Source organism: Thunnus albacares, chromosome 9, assembly GCF_914725855.1.
Source record: "Thunnus albacares chromosome 9, fThuAlb1.1, whole genome shotgun sequence".
In the NCBI taxonomy this organism is placed as follows: Eukaryota; Metazoa; Chordata; class Actinopteri; order Scombriformes; family Scombridae; genus Thunnus; species Thunnus albacares.
The window spans coordinates 25,797,065-25,816,369 of record NC_058114.1 but is presented as its reverse complement, the minus strand read 5'-3'; the positions used below and the strand labels follow the sequence as shown (position 1 = coordinate 25,816,369).

Here is a 19,305-nt window from a genome sequence, read left to right as displayed (position 1 = left end):
GTTCCAAGTAGGATTTAACAAACTCTCTTAACTGCCTGAACTTTTTGTAAATCGCTCGTTTCAGTCTGATGAAAGTCACCTGTTCATGAGGAGGTGCACGTTCGTGAGACATTGTCACTAGCATAATCCACACCCCAAAAATGTTCATATAAGACTCCATGTTCCATTTGTGGGAGAGTTTCATTCACAGAAAAGTTCCCAAAGAGTAAAAACACCATGCAACTTCAAGTCCTGCTTTCAATAATCAGTAGACAAAAACACAGGAGTGTCAGTAGTAGGAGACCCAAAACAATTAGAAAATATGAATCCGGCTGACCTGTCATCAGAGCAGCTCTGCACTGTGACAGAAATAAAGAGGGAATACTTTGACATGAAGTTAGATGCTAAAAAAACATCTTTCTAAAGCAAAGCTTTTAAAGATGGGAGGCGTTCAAGGGATGTGACAGTCACAGAGATATTAGAGGAGAATATTATAGTCTACAGGTGATGTTACACTGTCAGCTGGAACACAAGATGATAGTGGACAGAGAGCTGCAGACACACAGAGGCAGCTGTCGCACTGAGAGAAGTTTCCTAGCAACTAGTGAAATGAAGAAGTTGCTGCACCAAAATATGACCATAAAAATCATAAAATCTGAAAAACCTTCCAGTAAATTAGCAGCCATGATGATGATAACATGGTAAACAGGATATTAATTATACATTGTCAAGTTTGTTTTAGTTATATATTTATTGTTTGTTAATTTCAGTATCATATTTAAATGCCAAATGAATTCAGATTAGGACATTATAAGTCAAACAAACAAACAAATTTTCTTAAATCACTCGTACATGCATCTTAAGAATGAATCTGTTCATATAAGTGGTTCCTGCATGAGGCCCAATGCTCTAGTAGAGGCTGTTGGTGAAACTGGAGTTTGCTCAGTTACTGATGTCCTCATCTGCTCTGCTGTTGTGGCTATTATTGGCCCTGTTACCGTAAATGCCCTGCTCTGCTTCTGTCTATTTAAACAAACCACTGTTGATGCTGCAAAAAATGTAAGTGTATGACAGATTGAATTAATGTGTTGCTGCCTATAATCAAGCTCAGTTTGTGCTTCTTTTTTACTGTCTTGTCGTCTGGTGGAAATATGTGTGGGGTGGATTAATATAAGAGTTGTTGTAGAGTTTAATAATCTGAAACTCTGATCCTAGCCTCAGTGAATTATCATCTTTTAACTTCTCATCTTCACTCTGTCCATCCAGGATCAGCTGGCTGTAGCCTATCACCTCATCATAGACAATCGGCGCATCATGACTCAGGCCAGTGAGTTCTACTTGGCCTCCAGTCCTCCCCAGGGGTCCTTTATAGAGGAGGGCATGCTGCTACCCCCGGGGGTCAAACCCCACCCAGAGAGGATGCCTCCGCTCCTGGCTGACAGCCCCAAAGCTCGTTGTCCTCTGGATGCTCTGAACACCACCCGACCCAAACCCTTGGCAGTGAAGAAAGCCAAGTGGCACCTGGGCATCAGGAGCCAGAGTAGACCCTATGATATCATGGCCGAGGTGTACAGGGCTATGAAACAACTCAACTTTGACTGGAAGGTAACAGGATATGTCTTACACACACACACACACACACACACGTATCTGGATATATCAATAGTAAATACACAGGCATACTCATGTAGTAAATTGTCTTTTATTTGTGTTGCAGGTGGTGAACCCATACCATCTGCGAGTTCGGAGGAAGAATCCAGTGACAGGCAACTTAGTAAAAATGAGCCTGCAGCTCTACCAGGTGGACAACAGATCCTACCTCCTCGACTTCAAGAGCATTGATGGTTGGTGATTGACAAAACTGATTTCAAAACAAGTTGGAATTAATACATACATCACTGCACTGACTTATATTAAGTCATACTAAGCCCTTTCATATATTTTTAGTTTCATTTGTATACATTTTTTAATTTGTTATTTCATAATCCACTAAAATAACGTAGCTATATGAAAGACTGATAAGCTATTACACACAAATTCAACGTTTTAAGCTCCTTTGGCCTCTCTGCTTCTTTTACCACTGCTTGTTTTTCATCTTCTGCTTTTGTGCTCTTGCCTAATCAGCTAAAAGTGAAAATTATCTGTGAATTGAACTTGAAGTCAATTTTTATTTATATGGCCAAATATCACAAATCAAAAATTTGTCTCTTGGGGCTTTACATTCTGTACAACATACTTCCTCAATCCTTAGAACTTCGATTTGAATAAGGAAAAACTCCCCCCAAAAAAACCTTTAACAGAGAACAAACAGAAGAAACCTCATGAAGAGCAACATAGGAGGGATCCCTCTCCCAGGACGGACAGACATGCAGTAGATGTGTGTACAGAATGTACAAAAGATAGAGAAATTACAGTATGGAAAAATAGGATGACAAAAGTATGGATAAATAGTACTGAGTCCCTATTAACAAAATCATTTGGAGACATGTTCTGAATTCAGTAATTGCATTTACTAATGAACATGCAAAATAAAAATGAAAATTCAATTCAAAAGACTGATGCTGATGCTGATGCTGATGCTGCTATCCTCTGCTCCTCTGGCCCCCAGATGACATCATTGAGGCAGTGGGCTTTAAATCAGGTTCGTCCACTCCCCAGAGGTCGGGCTCCACAGCCGGTCTCCACAGACCGAGACTGAGCATCGACTCAGCAAGCCCAGCGATGGATCTGCCCCAGCTCAGCTCTTCTCTCCCAGGGTCCCTGTCCAGTAGCTCCTCTCTACTCACCCCACGTCAGGGATCACACACCATGGACTTCTTTGAAATGTGTGCCAGTCTGATCACTACACTAGCACGCTGAGACCTGCTGACTCCTAACCTCGCTGTAACCTGGATGTCAGTGGGGTTTTTAAGCTAAGTGCAGATCTGGGATGTAGGGAGTGTAGATGTTTGGAGCGACTTCCTCTCTCTGTCTCCTCTCCATCTCTGTTCTAGTTGTATCGGACTGGAAGGGTGAATGGAAAAGTGAAAAGCCAGTCAGGTGTTCACTTCAGATGAAGGAGAGAGAAAGAGGAAGCCCTTAGCAGCAAGAGGGATTAATAGCTTTTTTTCCCCTTGTTTTAACACAGTCTTTGGGTCAGAGTCTTGGTGTTAAAACATCAGGTCACGGTCCCTGAAAACTGATCCTGGGACTGGAATCTGTGAACTGGTGGAAGCCAGCAAGGAGGGCGAGTTCTCAGTCGTGCTGGAGTCAGCAAAGGTCAAGTTCACTGTCACTCCTATCACTAATACCTTCAATCTGTTATCAACTGCTGAAATGTCATCACCCACCATAACACTTAATGGCGGGACATCCTGCTGAGTTTGCCCCAGACACTGATCAGAGGTCAGTTTTGCATCTTGTCTTATATTTTGATAAGGGCACTGGTTGTTGACATTAAATCTGTGTCTGAGGGAGCCACATGTAAAATTTTATTTCAGGTTTTATATGGTTTGTAAAGAAAACAGCTTTTGTTATCCATGTATATTATATTTATATTACAATCATATTACGTAGCTGAAAAGGTTGACAAAGGCATACCAAATAACAAACTTTATACATCATAAAGAAGATGATTATTATTTAGATATCAGATCCATATTTATTTTTGAGAGATTGTTTTTTAGGCACTTGTAGGTACATTATTTAAACACTGCGTCAACATAGAGTTTTATCCTGATTTTGAATAGATTGTAGACGATTAATGAACTTAGAGAGACAGCAGGATAGTAGAACGATAATACTCTGCATGGTACTGACTGTGTGCTGCTTTTAGTATTAAGCACAGATACACACCATCTCACATGCATTTCTGCAACCTCAGTGGACTATCCTGATGTATTTCAAAGGTAACATTCACTCTCACACAACCATCAATTTATATATTCAATAGCCGTCACAAATATGCAAAAGGGAAACACGCACGCACACACGCAGACTCCTTTCACCTCAGTTGAGCCCTTAACAAATGACAAGCTGAGCAACTGTTAATATGCTGCTCACTCATGCATGCACAGAATGTAATTAAAAAGAGCAAGCAGCTCTGTGACATGAAGAGAGCAGACATGGCAGTCTGTCACATATGCAGTAAACTACAGAAAGACAGTTGTCCTTTTCATTTCATCATAAAGCCTATAAAATAATCCTTAGACCTAATTATATGTCTTTAAATTTATTTGTGTGACCAAAAGTACCTATTATGTATTAGTTTATATATTTAAAAAAACATTGTTTATTTTTTACTTGATAAAATTACTTCAGTAGTCAATCAATGTTTTAAATTAATTTTATAGCCTAATTAATCGACTAATCTGTTCCGCAGTAATAAATGAAATCAGCCCTCTGTCCATCCAATAGATAATAAGGTTATGATGAGAGGAGGAGGAGGAAAAGAGGAAGATGACGTGTGAGATGGTGTTTATCTGTTGTAGGACAGAATAAGCCACAGAAACCTTTCTCCAGTTGCCTTAAAAAAATTGCAACACAGTAATCCTGTGCATCTGTTGGATAGTGTTGGATAGAGTTGGATAGTGTGCACGTGAGCCAGTGTGTGTAGTGGAGATGAGATGGGTAGAGTCACATGATTGTCTTGTTTTCTTACTGACTGAACACTGGTTTATTAGGAGGATCTTTGCAGTGGTTTGAATGCCTGTGAGAGCAGGAACGTGATGCTTTGGTGTATTGTAGACATTGGAGCTGTTGTCGTGTATCTTCTGTTTAGCCGTCGTTGTCGTCTCTTCGGTCTGCACTTTAAAACTTATCCGTTGAGGCCAGCAGATTGCATCACACACACACACACACACACATACACACACATTACTGCACCTGTTGTGTTTGGTCCTATATTTTGATGAATGACGCACTGTTTTATAAGTGTTCTGCATTGATCTGTCAGTTCGTACCATAGTGAGGTGTGTATCGCTGTTGTCATAGAATCGTATTTATTCATAATCTTCTTCTGACTGAATGTAAAGTGAAAGCTGGTGCTGCTCAGATAAATCCTCCTCTCTGTCTCTCTCTCTTTTTGTTCTTCTGGTTTTAAAGCAGTGTTGTCGTTGGACTGTTGCCTTTCTACTGCTCTCAGTAAAACACAGAGGATAGAGGGGGAGTACATGCTCTACTTTAGACTGGTGGCACAACTGTGGAACCCAAAAATGGCCAATATTTAATCATTCAAAAATTCTATAATTATACTCTAACCCTGAGCTCTTTCAATTAAGTTTTATTCATCATTGTTATTTTAATTTAGTGATACAACTGTCATGAAAAGTGACAAGAAATTAATAAGAATATGATAATATAATAAATGAGATAAAATGTTATAATGATGGATGGGGTTCGGCCATGTTGGAGGTTCACACACAACAGTCTAGATAACGACTGTTCAACTAAAAAACATGAACAGAGTACTCTGTTGGACCTACGATAACTAGATATGAGCTGAGATTATAGTTTGTTATTCTGCACAGTTCTCACTGTTGTTCTGAATCATTTTTGTCTGCTTCGTGTTTTTAAATGGATCCAGTGATTTTTTGCCTTATGAGAGCACGATGAAGGCTTACGGTTGAAACAGTGAGAGCCACGTCCTTTGCTCTCTGCTGAAACCCTTTATTGCATGTATTCTGTTTTTATGTCCGGTGCAGGCTTGTCTTTGCTGTCTGTGACGGTACCTCTGAATACACTTTGATGTCAGGGAGAAACTCTGCTCCCTGCTGCAAGGCACATGCAACTGCACACACACCTTTATAAACACCAATCCATGTTCCGTCACTACACTCTATTGCTGTGTCTTAAATGACTTGTCCTCTGTATAGTGAGCTTTTTTTGGTCACATTAGGATATCTGGCCAGTTATGCATTTATTCCTGATACTGCTGTTCATGACAACAATATAAAATGATGATCAATGAAGTGCACTATCTTGGACAAGTCATGTTGGGACTTAAAAACTCCTCTGATATAACCAGTATTCACTGTCAGATGTAGTACTGTACCATTACAACTGTATGCAACTACCAGTGGCATGTTAGTCATGTTAACTCTAATGTGTTTAGAGCTGCGACACACATGCCAGAGGGCCTAATCAATTACAGACTTTTACGTGTTGTACCAAAGTGAGTATTTTCACAGCTCTCTGTTTATCTGTGGTGGGGTTCTTATGATTAGTGTAACCTTAAAACACCCCAGTGTGTGTGTGTGTGTGTATGTGTGTGTGTATGTGAGAATGTATACAAGGTTGTGTGACTGTGAGAGTGTGTTTCAACTGTCTCTTCCTGTCTCTGTCTGATTGGGGTTTGGATTTCTCTTGTTATGCACTGCATGATATTGCTGTTATGATTTGCACTTTAATGAGTATTTATTGAAAAACAATAAACAAACATAAAATGTCTGGAAGTCTGTCAATTTGGATACTTTACACACCACAGAGGATTATTTTTGTGTTTTTTCCAGAGAAAATGGCCCTCCTACATGTCAACAACAGTATTTTACATGAACGTGACCTCAGGTGATCATCACTACTCTACTTCCTCTTTCTGTTATACTTATCATTCACCAGCTTGAGGGAAAGGATATATAGGAGACACATAAAAGTGACACCTGCTAGACATCAACTCCATAAAAAACAACGAGAATTAAGCTTATGGATGATGTTTCCCTCCAGAAGATGCAACTATGACTAACACATAGCAACAGGTACTAGTAGAATCCTTATGTTGTATGTTTATGTGACATAATTGATGATAATTGCTGTGCCTTTTAAGATAATTATTTTATTAAACTAATGTGGTAAAAACAACACTTAAATACTTAAGAGTAGTTACAATAAGCACTACCATAATCCATAATGAGCTTGAACAAAATAATGAGAGTAAATAGAATTACAAAGTAGAACAGATGTACAAAAAAGCACAATAATGCAAGCAATTGGAAATTGTAGGTACATTGGTTTTAAACAGTGTTTATCAGAGATGTAGAGATTCACATGCAGGAGGACAAAGCAGGAAATTACTGAAAATAGATCACATCACTTCCAGTTGATGACTAAAATTAAAAATCTAAAATAAAAAAGTCTTTTTTTCGTTTATAAGATTATTATCTATATTGCTATATATTTATTTCCCTTGCTACCAACACTGTAAACTGGTAACTAGTGAGTGGGACAATAATTTCATCCAACCCAACCAGTAATTATCTCTAAGGTTCTTTGAACTGTTCTGTAATCCTGGACTGTGGATTAGTGGTTGGTCCTGAGGAACAAGCTGGTAGAACTGAGACTATTGACAACTGGGAGCAAGGATGACAATGATGAGTAAACAAATCACATCAAGTGTAATTTAATCTACAGGAGCCTCCAGGGTCACAGGACCCTCAAAACCTGTGTGTCTGCAACAGTTTGTAGGTCCTTTCCTGGAATCAGCAGTTCACCTTGGTCCAAGGTTCTAAGTCACAAAGAGCCACCAGTCAAACTTCTCACCTACTGGTTTCACACAGAGTGCTTCAAAGAACAGAAATAGCCCACAAAGAGCTCCATTTGCTGAGATGATGTGTGGCTTGTTGAGAAATCCACATTTCTTGCTCCTTACATGAATCACCACGCTGACCCATAAATGCAGTCGCCAGGTAAATAAGGTCATAGTCAAGAGGTTGAAGTTATTTTCACAGTATATTAGGTGACTGACAGGGGTCACAATATGAAGAAAATCACCCTTCTGTCTGGCTGCTTTTTGTTCCTCTGTTACAAACAGAAACAAACATAATGTCAGGGTGTGAAGTGCACAGTGATGAACAGTGAGGAGAGAGTCCATGAGATTCATCCTCACCTTGTTCCACGATGGTTACTCCACGATCAATCAGCATACACATCAGGAGGAGGTAAAATGAGAGTCTCAGGATTTTCAAAATCCATTTCCTGTGTTGACCTAGCCTCAGGTCTGTGGAGAAACAATACAACCCTTATTTAGTTGTTCTCTTTGAGTGGATCCTAAAAATTTAAAGATCACTCACAAACATTTCCTCCACCACCCCCTACTCTCTTGTTCTTCAGAAACTGATGTACAATATGTCAGTGCTCCAGTGTTTGTCACTGTAAGAATAGTGGCAAAGGAGGGTGACAATGCTTATAACACCACTGGAGGGCAAAGCAAGTTTTACTTCTTGGTAGAAGAGACTTGGATTTCCCCATCTGTCTCTCAAACACACAAAAAATCACTTTCACTCTTTTCATGCGTAGCAACCCGTTCAATGCAAAAAGGAAGAAGACTTGTCTGTCTACAGGTTGCACAACATGCTCAGCATTTTTGTGTGTGTGTGTGTGTGTGTGTGTGTGTGTGTGTGTGTGTGTGTGTGTGTGTGCGTGTTTGTGTGCGTGTGTTTTACTTACAGGTGAACTGCTTCTTCCTTTGTAAGCACAAGACCTGAAATGGAACCAGACAGTATTTTGGCGTTAAAGTTTGAAAATCCACTTATCAAACACATCAGATGCTTTATAAATGGGACAGATGGATAAATGGATTTTTCAGAGAGTGACTGAATTAGTATAAGTATTTATGATATACTTACATACATACATACATACATAATATACATACATAATTTATATCATGGCACAGTATTTATATATTTGGTGTATATTGTATATTTCTAGTCAGAATTTCAATATATTTTTTCTATATTTTAGGTTGGGAGCTTTTTCAGGCATCACTTACTTGTCTCAGGTTCTGTGCTGCTGTAAGAAAGAATGAAAAGCAGAAATTAAAACCCCGTTTGTTTCTGTATGTGTGTGTTTATGTATGTGTGTACAGTAGGTGCACAGGTTTGTGCACCTACTGTACAGATGGCTACCTGGCAGATGGCTCCACAGGTTTGGGCGAATGGAAAAATGTGGCCAACTTTTGAAGTGCTTCATGTCTTGCTCTGATGAAAAAGACAAATACACATGTATTGTATAACCACAGCCTGCATGTATGGGTAATTATGGTAAAATAAATAAACAACGTAAACTCACTGGACATGGGAGCCATCTGCGATGATGTCACTGTGACTGTGCTGGTGGTTTATGCTCAGGTCTTTGTTTCCTTAGAAGATAAATAAAACAAGACAGATAAATATGAAACATTTTCATGACACATATCTGCAACATTAATTACACTGATAATCACGCCAGATCATAAACCCTTAGCTTGTCCCTACACACTTAAATAGTGACTTCTTCCTGTTTACACAAACAACCTGCTCATTTAATGAGTCACATAGCTGTGATTCAGCGTATGAAGTATGCAAACCGGCTGACAGGCCAGTCAGTCTTTAAATGATGTTAAGAACTGGAAGTTGCATGACATCAGTAGTTTTGATTAGCATTGATTTGTTGTGTCAATAGAAAAAATACCCAGTTTGACAGTAATTTAGTCCTATGGGTAAGAACATTTTGTTGATAAGAGAGCTCAGAGGGAAAGCTCAGCTATGTAGTCATGTGCCAATTTTACAGAAAACCTACAGATAACAGCTGTAAGATTTCATGTCAACAATGCAAATTCTAATGTGACGTTACTTACAGCATACATGTGTCAACAAAAGCTTTGCAAGAACTGCATAATGCCATCAGCTCAAAGGCACAGAATCATAGACGGTGAAACTCTTCCACTGTCTCTGAATCTATGTCTTCACAGTACAAACCCATCTGGATACAAGATGAAAAATAGATACTGTGCGTATATAAAACATTAATCAATCTCTCTAATGTAACACTGCATTGCAGAAAGTTAACTCCCTCTCCTGTTAAGTTTACAGAATCAAGATGTTTCCAGTATCTCTTGTTTATTTTATCCGCATACCACCATAAAGATAACACGTAGCGGAGATACTACATGAAAGGACACAGACTTCCCTCTGTCACACTTTTTTGGGTGGACATTAATGATATATAACATACTTTTGGTCACCTAAAGCACTATCAGTAGAGTTTGTCATACAGCACAGTTCAAATAGTCGAGTGTCTTACCCATGTCTGGCACAGAGAGAGTCCTGGTGTGGCCCCTGCAGAGAAAAAGATGCAACCTCAGTGACAAATTACTGTAACTGCTGCTGATCGGTTTGTATCTATTGAGCCACGTACACTGAACAAAACTGCACAATTCAGCTGGTGTGATTCAGGCTAACATGGACTTACATTGGAGTCAGTGCATCTGCAGTTTCAGTGGGAGAGGAGAGAGGGTCATCATCATCACAGGTCCATTCCTCACTGTCATATTCAACTGAAAACACATCAACACCACATTCACTGCTAAATAAGTTCAATATGTACTGTTATTGTAAATGTGAATAGAAAAATACTTACAACTCTCTGCTGATATTGGGTAATGATTTGAAGTCCTGAGAAAAAGACAAAAAATATAAATCTTCTTTCTCTTCCATATAATGACAGATGAGTGTCTGTACACAGTAAGTTTCCTGCACATACCTGCTTCCTGTACTGGTGACCTCTGGCTCGAAAACATTGCCGCTGCTCTTGCGAGTGACCGCTGCCTTCTTTCCCAGCTCCAACATCTCCCTGATGTCCAGCTCCACATGATCCACTGCTATATACCCATCTGAAAAACACACACAGAGTCACTGATGAGGTCCACAATCAAGGATTACGGGACACTGAGTTACTTTTCAGGGAGTTTTTCAGTTACTTGTAACTCAGAATTTATGCAGCTGCGAAAAGGGAGTTGATAAAATGTAGTAGCTTTCTTGTGTTTCACACCCATGCTGCAACTAACAGGTTAAATCAAACTGTGTGCATCCTTCCAGTTTGCCCTCAAGGTGCACATGTTGCTCATGATAATAGATTTTTCTTAATTTTTCTAACTAACAGTTGTTGCTGCTGTCCCTGGCCAGCCATTTCCCTTTGGGACAGTTGGTTGTTCGGATGATGCTGATGATATCACCGCTCGTGACGGGCAGATCGTTCTTGCGTCCCTTAGTCGTTACGGTAACTTTTGCCTGGTACATGGCATCCTCTTGTCCTGTGATCTGACAAATACAGTTACAGGTTAAAAGTTCATCTTAACACGACAGATTACACTTGTTATAAAAAGTGTGATAAATATGACCTAAACTTAATAATCCTGGGAGCTTTACACTCAGTTACATAAACTACTTTTGACATCATCATTAATTTGGCAGATATACTGGACAGTGTGTTATGATCTGGCTTTATGAAAGGATAGGTTCACAATTTTTCAAGTCTGTCTAAAAATAATAGTCAGGTGCCCATATAAACATTGAACCAGGTTTTGCTCAGTATTATCATTCCTCCTGCTCATCAATCAATCAATCAAGTTGGTCACATGTAATCATATATATATCACAGTGAAATGTAATCCTGTCAGTTCCCTCAATTTGTGCATTAAAAAGACTTTAAATAGAATAGAAATAGCAATAAATATATGTGTATGAGAAGATGGCTTCTTCTTCAAGCCATTTTTTCTCACTTGATGTACTGTTTACTGCGGGGGCCAAAGGTCACTAGCTCTGGGCCCCAGAGGAGGAAGTCTTTACCACTACTTCATCTAGCTTCCTGGAGGAGACAGACCTTGGTGATGGGCCTATCTAATGTGCTCATCTTCATCTTGACCTTGACCTGCATAGTCTATTCTTGTCTGGGGACTGCCTAAACAACCTTCCCCATGACCCAGGAGTTGCAGGGTGAGGGGGGGGCAGTCTTAGGCAGTGACCTCATTTAGGATCCTTGTGGCCTGAGAGTAGGCTCTCAGTGCTGCCTGGTAGTTTCTTCCTGACCGCAGCAGGGAGAAAAGGCTGTTATCCAGGTGGTTGGGACCCTTAACGATTCTCCTAGCCTTATTCTCACAGCGCCTGGTGTAAATATCCTTTAGGCAGAGTAGAGCACCACCTACTGTATGTTCAGCCAAACAAACCACTCTTTGCAGGGCCTTACAATCCTGTTTGGTGCTGTTTCCTTACCAGACAGTAATATTCCCCATCAGTTTCCTCAGTATCTGACAGGGAACCTGGAATTTCCTCAAGCATATACTGACCATTATAAGATAGCTTTCAAATGCGCTTGTGAGTAATTTAAGTGATGTGGGATAAAATCTACAGTCCTCATTTTTAAGCAAAAATGTACTTAAATGTTTATCTGAAGATAATATGAGTCAAATAAGTGGATATCTTCCACAGTTACAGTAACATTCTTCTTTCAAGTTAAAATTTGTGTTTTTGTGTTTGTCTGGACAGTATTTTCCTGTTCAGCTGCAATCGTAACAAAAAGAGAGAATTTGGCACTAAGAGACAGTAACATTGAAACATATTGACTTGATTGATTTGACCAATTTGGACATCTGAAGCTTCATATTAGCTTCAAATAAACTTATAAATGCATGGAAGGAAGGCTGTGGATTCTGTCCCCATCATTTACATTGAAAGGAGGAATGATTATAGAAAGAAAAACATGTTAATGTTCATTTGTGCACCTGACTGTGAACCTGTCCTTTAATGCTAATTACTATGAGTTTATGAGGAGTGTATTGCAAGTTCTTTGACAACTGTCCCATTATCCCAGGCATGCTCAGCCAGAGACATTGGTCTAGACAAAGTTTTGTGTGCATAAGCAGGACCAAATGGATTATGGAGAAAGTCGTGTTCTTATGCTGTAATATATGGCAGAAGAAAACAATAGTCTATAGATTGTTTGTCAGGAATAATACCAACAATGTTTACACTCATTCCATTTACGCCTGCACACGCTGCTCAGTTCAACTCTTCCACTGGAAGGAATGAATCCAGACAGGTTTGTATGCCAAGACATATACCCCACCCTCCCCCGCTGCTTATTTCACCTTCTATACCTCCCTTCTCTGTCAAAATAATATCACTCACTTTAAATTTCTTCTTCATCTCATTCTCCTTCTTTTCTCTCTCTTTCTGCTCTTTCTTTTCCCTTTCTTGCTTCTCCTTTAGCTCCTTCTTCTCCTTTTCCAGGCGCTGCTTCTCTTTCTTTTTCAGCTCTTTCTCATCCGGCCCCTCTGTGGTGGTTTTCTTGTCGCCTCTGCAGAAGAGAGAATAAGTGATATCGTCTTGTTTGAAAGGGACTCCTCGCAGCATGTTTAAACAGCAGAGGAGATTAAGAGGAATACAAAGGCAGACCAAACTCTCTCATCACCAACAGTGTCTAGGATAACCGCAATGAAAAGAGAACTGGGTCAAAAAAAATAGGGCCTTACTTGCCGAACCTGCCTGTCTTGCTTTTCTCTTCATTCTGTAAACACCAACAAAGAGATAAGGCTTGATTATTTTTACACTAAATCTCAGACAGGTAAGCAACACTTCACAACACAAAAAAACAGTTACTTACTGTTTCCTGTGATGCCTCAGCATATGGATCTGTAGTAAACACACAGTTAGAAGGGAGCAAAATTGTTTTAGTCAACTTTAGTCAACTCAATGGGAAACATAATATTCACTTTTGATACAATCCTCAAGTAAGGCAACGAAAGACAGTCATGAGATCTGTGCAGTATGTATAATTTCTGTATATATAATCTCTCTCTATATATATACATATATACAGTATATGAATAGTGCTGGATTGCTACACATAGGGTAATACTGCCATTTATCATAAATTAATAGAATCATACCAAAGTCATGCAAGGATGCTAATACTGATTAAAATCTCCTATAAGGAGAAATATTAATATAATTATATTATATTATATATAATTATATAAAAAATCCAAACGGAGAATTTCACAGTTTAGCTCTCGCACTAGTTCTTACTCTTTGGTGGTCCTTTGCGTTTCTTGCCCCCTTCACTCTTTCCTTTCTTTTTTGTAGCAGATGTGGTGATGTCCTCATAGACATTTTCCGTACTCTCATAGATGCCGTTGCCAACTTCTGCTTGGGGCCTAGGTGGGTTAGAGGGGTGAACAAACAGGAATCAAAACCAAGTTCTCAGAGATTAAAGAATTTGAAAGCCAATAAAGTAGGGTTGAATTTGTGTATCTTACTCTGCCATTATTTGAGAGTCCTGAGCGACAGGAAGGGAGGACTCTGGCAGACTGGATTGTGGATTATCTTGGTATTCATCTCCCAACACTGGCACTCCTTGGACCCCAGCACCCGCAGCAATTATCCCATTACTGTAAATATCTGAAAGGTTCTGTCCGTCTGGAGTATCTGGATTTGTATACTCCCCATTCCCCCACTCTGACACTGGCAGCTCTGGAGAATGTTCATCTGAAGCCACATCATCAAACTCTGGGACATCGGTGGTGTCGGTCTCTGGGAAGTCAGCAGGAGCAGGGATCTCTGCAGCAGAGGTACAAAACAATATAAAACCAATATTAGGGAAGCTGTTAATGGATACAAGTCTGGTTTCACAAAGCTGTAAGTCTAACAGTGGTGACCAAACCATTGTCCTGCAGAGGAGGAGGAGGGATGAAGTCATTCAGGGTGACAGAGGGAGGTCTGTCAGGCGTCTCTGGAGCAGGACCCACAGACTCAGGGTCTGGGATGATCCTCCTGGGTGGAGGAGGTGGAACCACCAACAACTCTGGGACAACTTCAGAGCCCTCCTCAGTGGTGCCTTCCGACACTGGAGAGGCTTGCCCTGCAAAGAGTCAATCCCAATACATGAGTGTATCCTCAGTCTCTGTCTATGGCTAGTTTGACATTTTATACAACCACGTCTCGCGTTAAAACCTCATCGGCATCCACATTGTAGCAAGAGTTGTGTTTGATACTGCAATGCAGTAAAAGCAATACAGTAAAAGCAGTGAAATGCTTAAAACTTCAGCTGAAACAGCCAAAAGGAAGTTGCCAAACACATGAAGAAAAGAAAGAGAAGACAAAAAGAGAACGCAAGTTGAGTGGAAGAATTTAATTTGTGAGGAAACCAAACCAGTTGAACACACTGTGAAAGTTGTTGTGATATAACTCTGCAGAGCAGAGATAATGCAATTATGAGAGAAAAATCAGAACAGCTTAACAAAGAAAGAGACAGCAGTCCTTACTTTAAATAGTCTGCTAAAGTCTCTTTGTTTCTGTTACTTCTGTTGATTTAAAGTATTTGTAAAACACTGTTCTAGAAAGGTGCGATATAATTAAATTTTACTACTTTTCTTTCTAACAATGCATTTTTACCTCACAATCATTACCTTACAATCATCTCGTAGTGCACAGCAGGTGTTTTAAAAGCAAGTACATAATCATTTAGCCTTTTAAAGAATAAATTGGAATTATTTGTCTTGTGACGTGAAAACATGACAACCTGGAGTTAGCATAGATATAAAAGTGTGTGACAACACACTTGATAAAATACTAAATGACATGAGGTTGTTTAAAATTGATACATGCACCAACATGCACAATTAATATACTGTGTAAATTCGTTCATTGTCAACACAACAGTAGGCTCAGTGCACATCCCATAAGCATTGTCATTTTATCCGACATTAAAGTGTTTGTCACTGCAGCTCTGTCATAATGATGGACATGCTCCTGTCATTGCTCCTCCTTTCTGTCATTGCTGACATACTTCCACAGCTCTGCCCTACCTGCTGCTCAGTTGTTTCTGGCACAAAGGAGGAATGTCAGGACTGTTCTCAATGTATGTGTGTGTGTGTGTGTGCATGCATGCGTACGTGTTTGAATGTGTATCTTTAAAGCTGCTTCTCCCAACCAACACTTGAGGCAACCCTGTGGCATAAACCATACTATACATACCAGCTTGTATGGCTTACCCTAGTAAATGGAGTTCTTTAGCTGTACAGTACGTACCTGATGTCCGGAAGATGAGATATGCTCTCTTGTACTTCATGTTGAGGTGAAGCAAACAGTAAAAGAAAATTGAAATATACTGACAAAAAAGCAAGAAGCAGAGAGGAGCAGAGTCTGAGATTGAGATGGGATTAGACAAGACTTACTATGATCAATGCCGTTAACTTGCTCTGGTTTTGGTGGGGCGGCATTCCCAGCCCGATCTTCATAATCAATGGGTGGGAGCTCTGGGACAGAGCGGGTGGGGCTGTGAGGAGGAGGAGGAAGCTCTTCGGGAGGTGGGGTGTGGGAGTAGGTAGTGATGGGGTTTGTCTGTGGGCTGAGAACAGATAAGACATTATAAGATGTTAGTGTTTTTCAGTAGCATGATACACAACTTCTGCTGTGATAAAGTTGTGTGTCGTTTACCTGGTGGACTTCTTGCGAGCCTTCTCCAGAGCACTGAAGATCCTCTGGTCACACGGCAGGCTCTTTTTCCCCGGGCTCATGTCCTCCGCCCTCTCCAAGACTGAGAGTGCTGAGATTGGGCGCTCAGCTTTGGGAGATGGTGAGATGGATGGAGCATCTGTGACTTGGGGAGGAGGCTCCTCCACCACAGCTACGTTTACAGCCTCGTCAGAAGCCACATCTGCAATCTCAGGTTCAGGGGGTGATGGAGGTGGAGTGGAAGTGGAGGCCACTGGAGGAGGAGTAGAGCTGTCTGGGTGTGCAGCACTGGGTGGAGGGGTTGGGACTGTGCTGGGTGTATTGGCAATGGTTTCATTTTGGCTGGCAGGTATGGCAACAGGCAGGGCAGGAGTTTCTATCTCAACTGAGGTTTCACTCTCTGAGGTTGGGATTTCAGGAGCTGGAATATCTGGAATAAAGGCTGGAGGTGGGGTGAAGTCAGGAGGAGCAGGTATAATGGAGGGCGGGGTAATTTCAGCAGTGGAATCAGGTAAGGTGGGAATGTTTGGTAGAAGGGCCTTTGGTGCAGAGATTTCAGGCTCTGGTACTGAGTCAACAAAGTCAGAAGGTACAGGAATAAGTGGAGCTGGTCCAGGAACATCAGAGCTGGGCGTGTCTAGGATGGGATCAGCTGGGACCTCCACTGAATATCTTTTTGTTGACTTCCTGAAACCCAGGAAGCCCTTCTTCTTTGGTGGTGTTGCTTTAGGAGGAGGCGTGGCTGACACCAGCTCTGCAGCGCTCTCCTTGGGAGCTACCAACGAGAACTTCTTGTCTTTACTGCTCTCTTTCTTCTGCTTCTGATCCGATGAATCAACGTCAACCTTCTCTTTGCTTCCTTTTGTCGTCTTATCTTTACCATCTTTCAGCCTCCCTTCACTCTTGTCTTTTCCCTTTGTGCTAGTCAGGAGAGGCTTCTTGCTCTCTTTCTTCTCATCCTTGAAGACAACTCTGGGGGCAATCGCTGACTTTCCCTCCAAAGTCCGGTTGATGGAGGTGAGCAGGGAGGGGCGTGCTCCTGCAGGGAGGTAATGTGGGGGGCTCTGGGGAGGAGGGACCACTTTTGGTTTCTCTGGGAGAGCAGGTTTGATCTTGGGTTGCTTCAGGAGGAGTTCTTCATCCTGGAACTTGGCCCTCAGGGCCTTGAAGTCCATTGTGTCCTCCTGGTGAAAGGATCACACAATGCAATAGCCTCAGGTACAATACTAGTATCAGACAAATACATTTATTCTGTGTGCAACTGTTTAGGGGATTACAAAAGTTGTGTGTCACTTCACGGTGGTGCCATGCTTATGAAAGTTTCTCCAGCTAAGATGAAGGAGGAAATCATGATTTTTCTTCAGCTGATTAACAGCCATTAGTGCTACAACATGGTGACGTTTTGTTTTTATGTCATTTGCATATGGATGAGTCTGTCTGTCTAGCTGATGACTAGTTGAACAAAGTAGACAGACCTGATTTGTAGTGATGAGCCTAAATCAGGAGGGTTTCAACACATACACATAATACTGTATACATATTTGTATAATGAATTGTAGTTTCGGTTTTATTAGTCTGTTCATTGTTTGACCATAAACTCAGCCTCAGCCTACTAAAGAATCATATGAAGTGACGTTTGAACTTTTAAAGAATTATTTCTTTAAAATGACAGGAACACCACAATACGTAAATATATTTGAATTAAAAAGTTTACAATACGTCAATATTAACGTTATACTATAATAAATCATCGCTATGGACTTCCAAGGATTTCGAAATACAACATACCTGATCCATTGTGTTTTAGTATCCACCGAAACGACAAATGCCTCCTTATTCAAGTAAGTTTACTGAAGAGAGTTTTTTTCCTCAGCCTCTCATTCTGTCTATGAAATTATACCATCAACAATTTGTTTTATACTTTTATAAGAACTGTCTCAACTCGGTGCGTGTTTTTCATCCGCTGTGATCAAGAGAAGTGTGCGTCCCATGCGCGCAGGAGATGGTTTCAGTGAAGGAGTGAGTGTGAATGTGAATACTCACACTCATCTTTAAAACAGTCCGTCTCGTCAAACGGGTCTGTCCCTGTCTGAGCGCGAGCATTTAACGCCACACACCGAATCTCAGCAGCGGTTTTTTTTTAATGCTTCAGGAATGTCGCTCTGCTAGCGCTACGTGTGCGCGCAAATGTGACTCACTGTCACAAAGTCTTGTAGCTGGGATTGTTTTTCTTCAGTCTGTTAAATGTCGACTATGACTTTCCTCATTTATACAGCAAGTCTTTAATCTACAAATCACTGCATATTTTTGTTGAGAAAGGATGCACTCATTAAGTAATTAATCATAAAATATAGCTTTATTGTCTGTAGCTTAAACTGAATCTTAAAGGTAAACATAGAGGAAAAGGAAACAAAAGAGGTCGGTCGACATTCCAGGTTTGTTACACAAAATACAAAAGTATTTAAGCAGGCATTTATAATATGACATAAATCACACGTCCTGGTATACAGCCTTCATAAGATCATTTTGTCTTAGTCTTATTGTCAGACTGAGCTTGTCCTGACAGGTGTGTCAGAGACGCTCAAAAGCTTAGGCCTCATATACAGAGCTGATGGCTCCTCGTTGTATGACTTCCAGGCTTGTGCTCAGTGGAGGTACTTGGTCAGGTTTGGCTGACATACTGTATGAGAGGACTGCAGCACTGTATGTTAGGCTGATTACTAAACATACAACTGCTGGTGTGGTCTGTTGAGAAAAATATTGGTTGACTAAAAACACTTAAACTGGACATTTAGATGAAACTTGAAAATAAACCCACTTTGAAACTCGTTCAAATGGTCAGTTCACCCAGACTAGACATGCTTAGTGATATACAATGATATCATGCCAATTGTTTTCATTGTATCTGCTGAGCTTCTGAAACTGTTTCTGAGATTTCTGGCACCACAACAATGCAACTGAGGTGAACTGAATTTTATTTGTGGTGCTCACAGCATTGGAAAAAAAACATTTAGATAATTCAACTGCAACATCTGTTTCCAAACACCTCACTGTTGATAGCTTTGAGGCATTTTTCGACTAC

The 19,305-nt window shown here is 40.5% G+C and overlaps 2 protein-coding genes and 1 long non-coding RNA gene across 4 annotated transcripts in view; 2 read left to right on the top strand and 1 right to left on the bottom strand.

The window, feature by feature from the left end:
• LOC122988460 overlaps positions 1–6,405 on the top strand; it is an 18,595-nt gene extending 12,190 nt beyond the window's left edge. Inside the window, exon 3 of the long non-coding RNA XR_006404803.1 lies at positions 6,204–6,405. This is a non-coding gene — a long non-coding RNA (uncharacterized LOC122988460). The remainder of the gene's footprint in view (positions 1–6,203) is intronic.
• prkaa2 (protein kinase, AMP-activated, alpha 2 catalytic subunit) overlaps positions 1–6,405 on the top strand; it is a 12,729-nt gene extending 6,324 nt beyond the window's left edge. For both annotated transcript variants that reach the window (XM_044360772.1, XM_044360773.1), the window contains exons 8-10: positions 1,246–1,584; positions 1,697–1,823; positions 2,588–6,405. In XM_044360772.1, the coding sequence (XP_044216707.1) occupies positions 1,246–1,584; positions 1,697–1,823; positions 2,588–2,838 (717 nt within the window). In that variant the 3' untranslated portion in view covers positions 2,839–6,405. The remainder of the gene's footprint in view (positions 1–1,245; positions 1,585–1,696; positions 1,824–2,587) is intronic.
• On the bottom strand, positions 5,562–19,305 carry LOC122988454 (titin). The gene is made up of 20 exons (XM_044360749.1): positions 18,012–19,305; positions 16,206–17,407; positions 15,944–16,116; positions 14,431–14,628; positions 14,027–14,327; positions 13,797–13,924; positions 13,372–13,400; positions 13,241–13,275; positions 12,897–13,065; positions 10,871–11,030; positions 10,474–10,603; positions 10,351–10,385; positions 10,183–10,267; positions 10,015–10,049; positions 9,022–9,091; positions 8,859–8,930; positions 8,723–8,742; positions 8,398–8,431; positions 7,838–7,948; positions 5,562–7,749 (listed from the first exon to the last, which is right to left on the bottom strand). Exons 1-19 carry the CDS (start codon positions 18,018–18,020, stop codon positions 7,864–7,866), a joined length of 2,970 nt encoding a protein of 989 aa, XP_044216684.1. The 5' UTR covers positions 18,021–19,305; the 3' UTR covers positions 5,562–7,749; positions 7,838–7,863.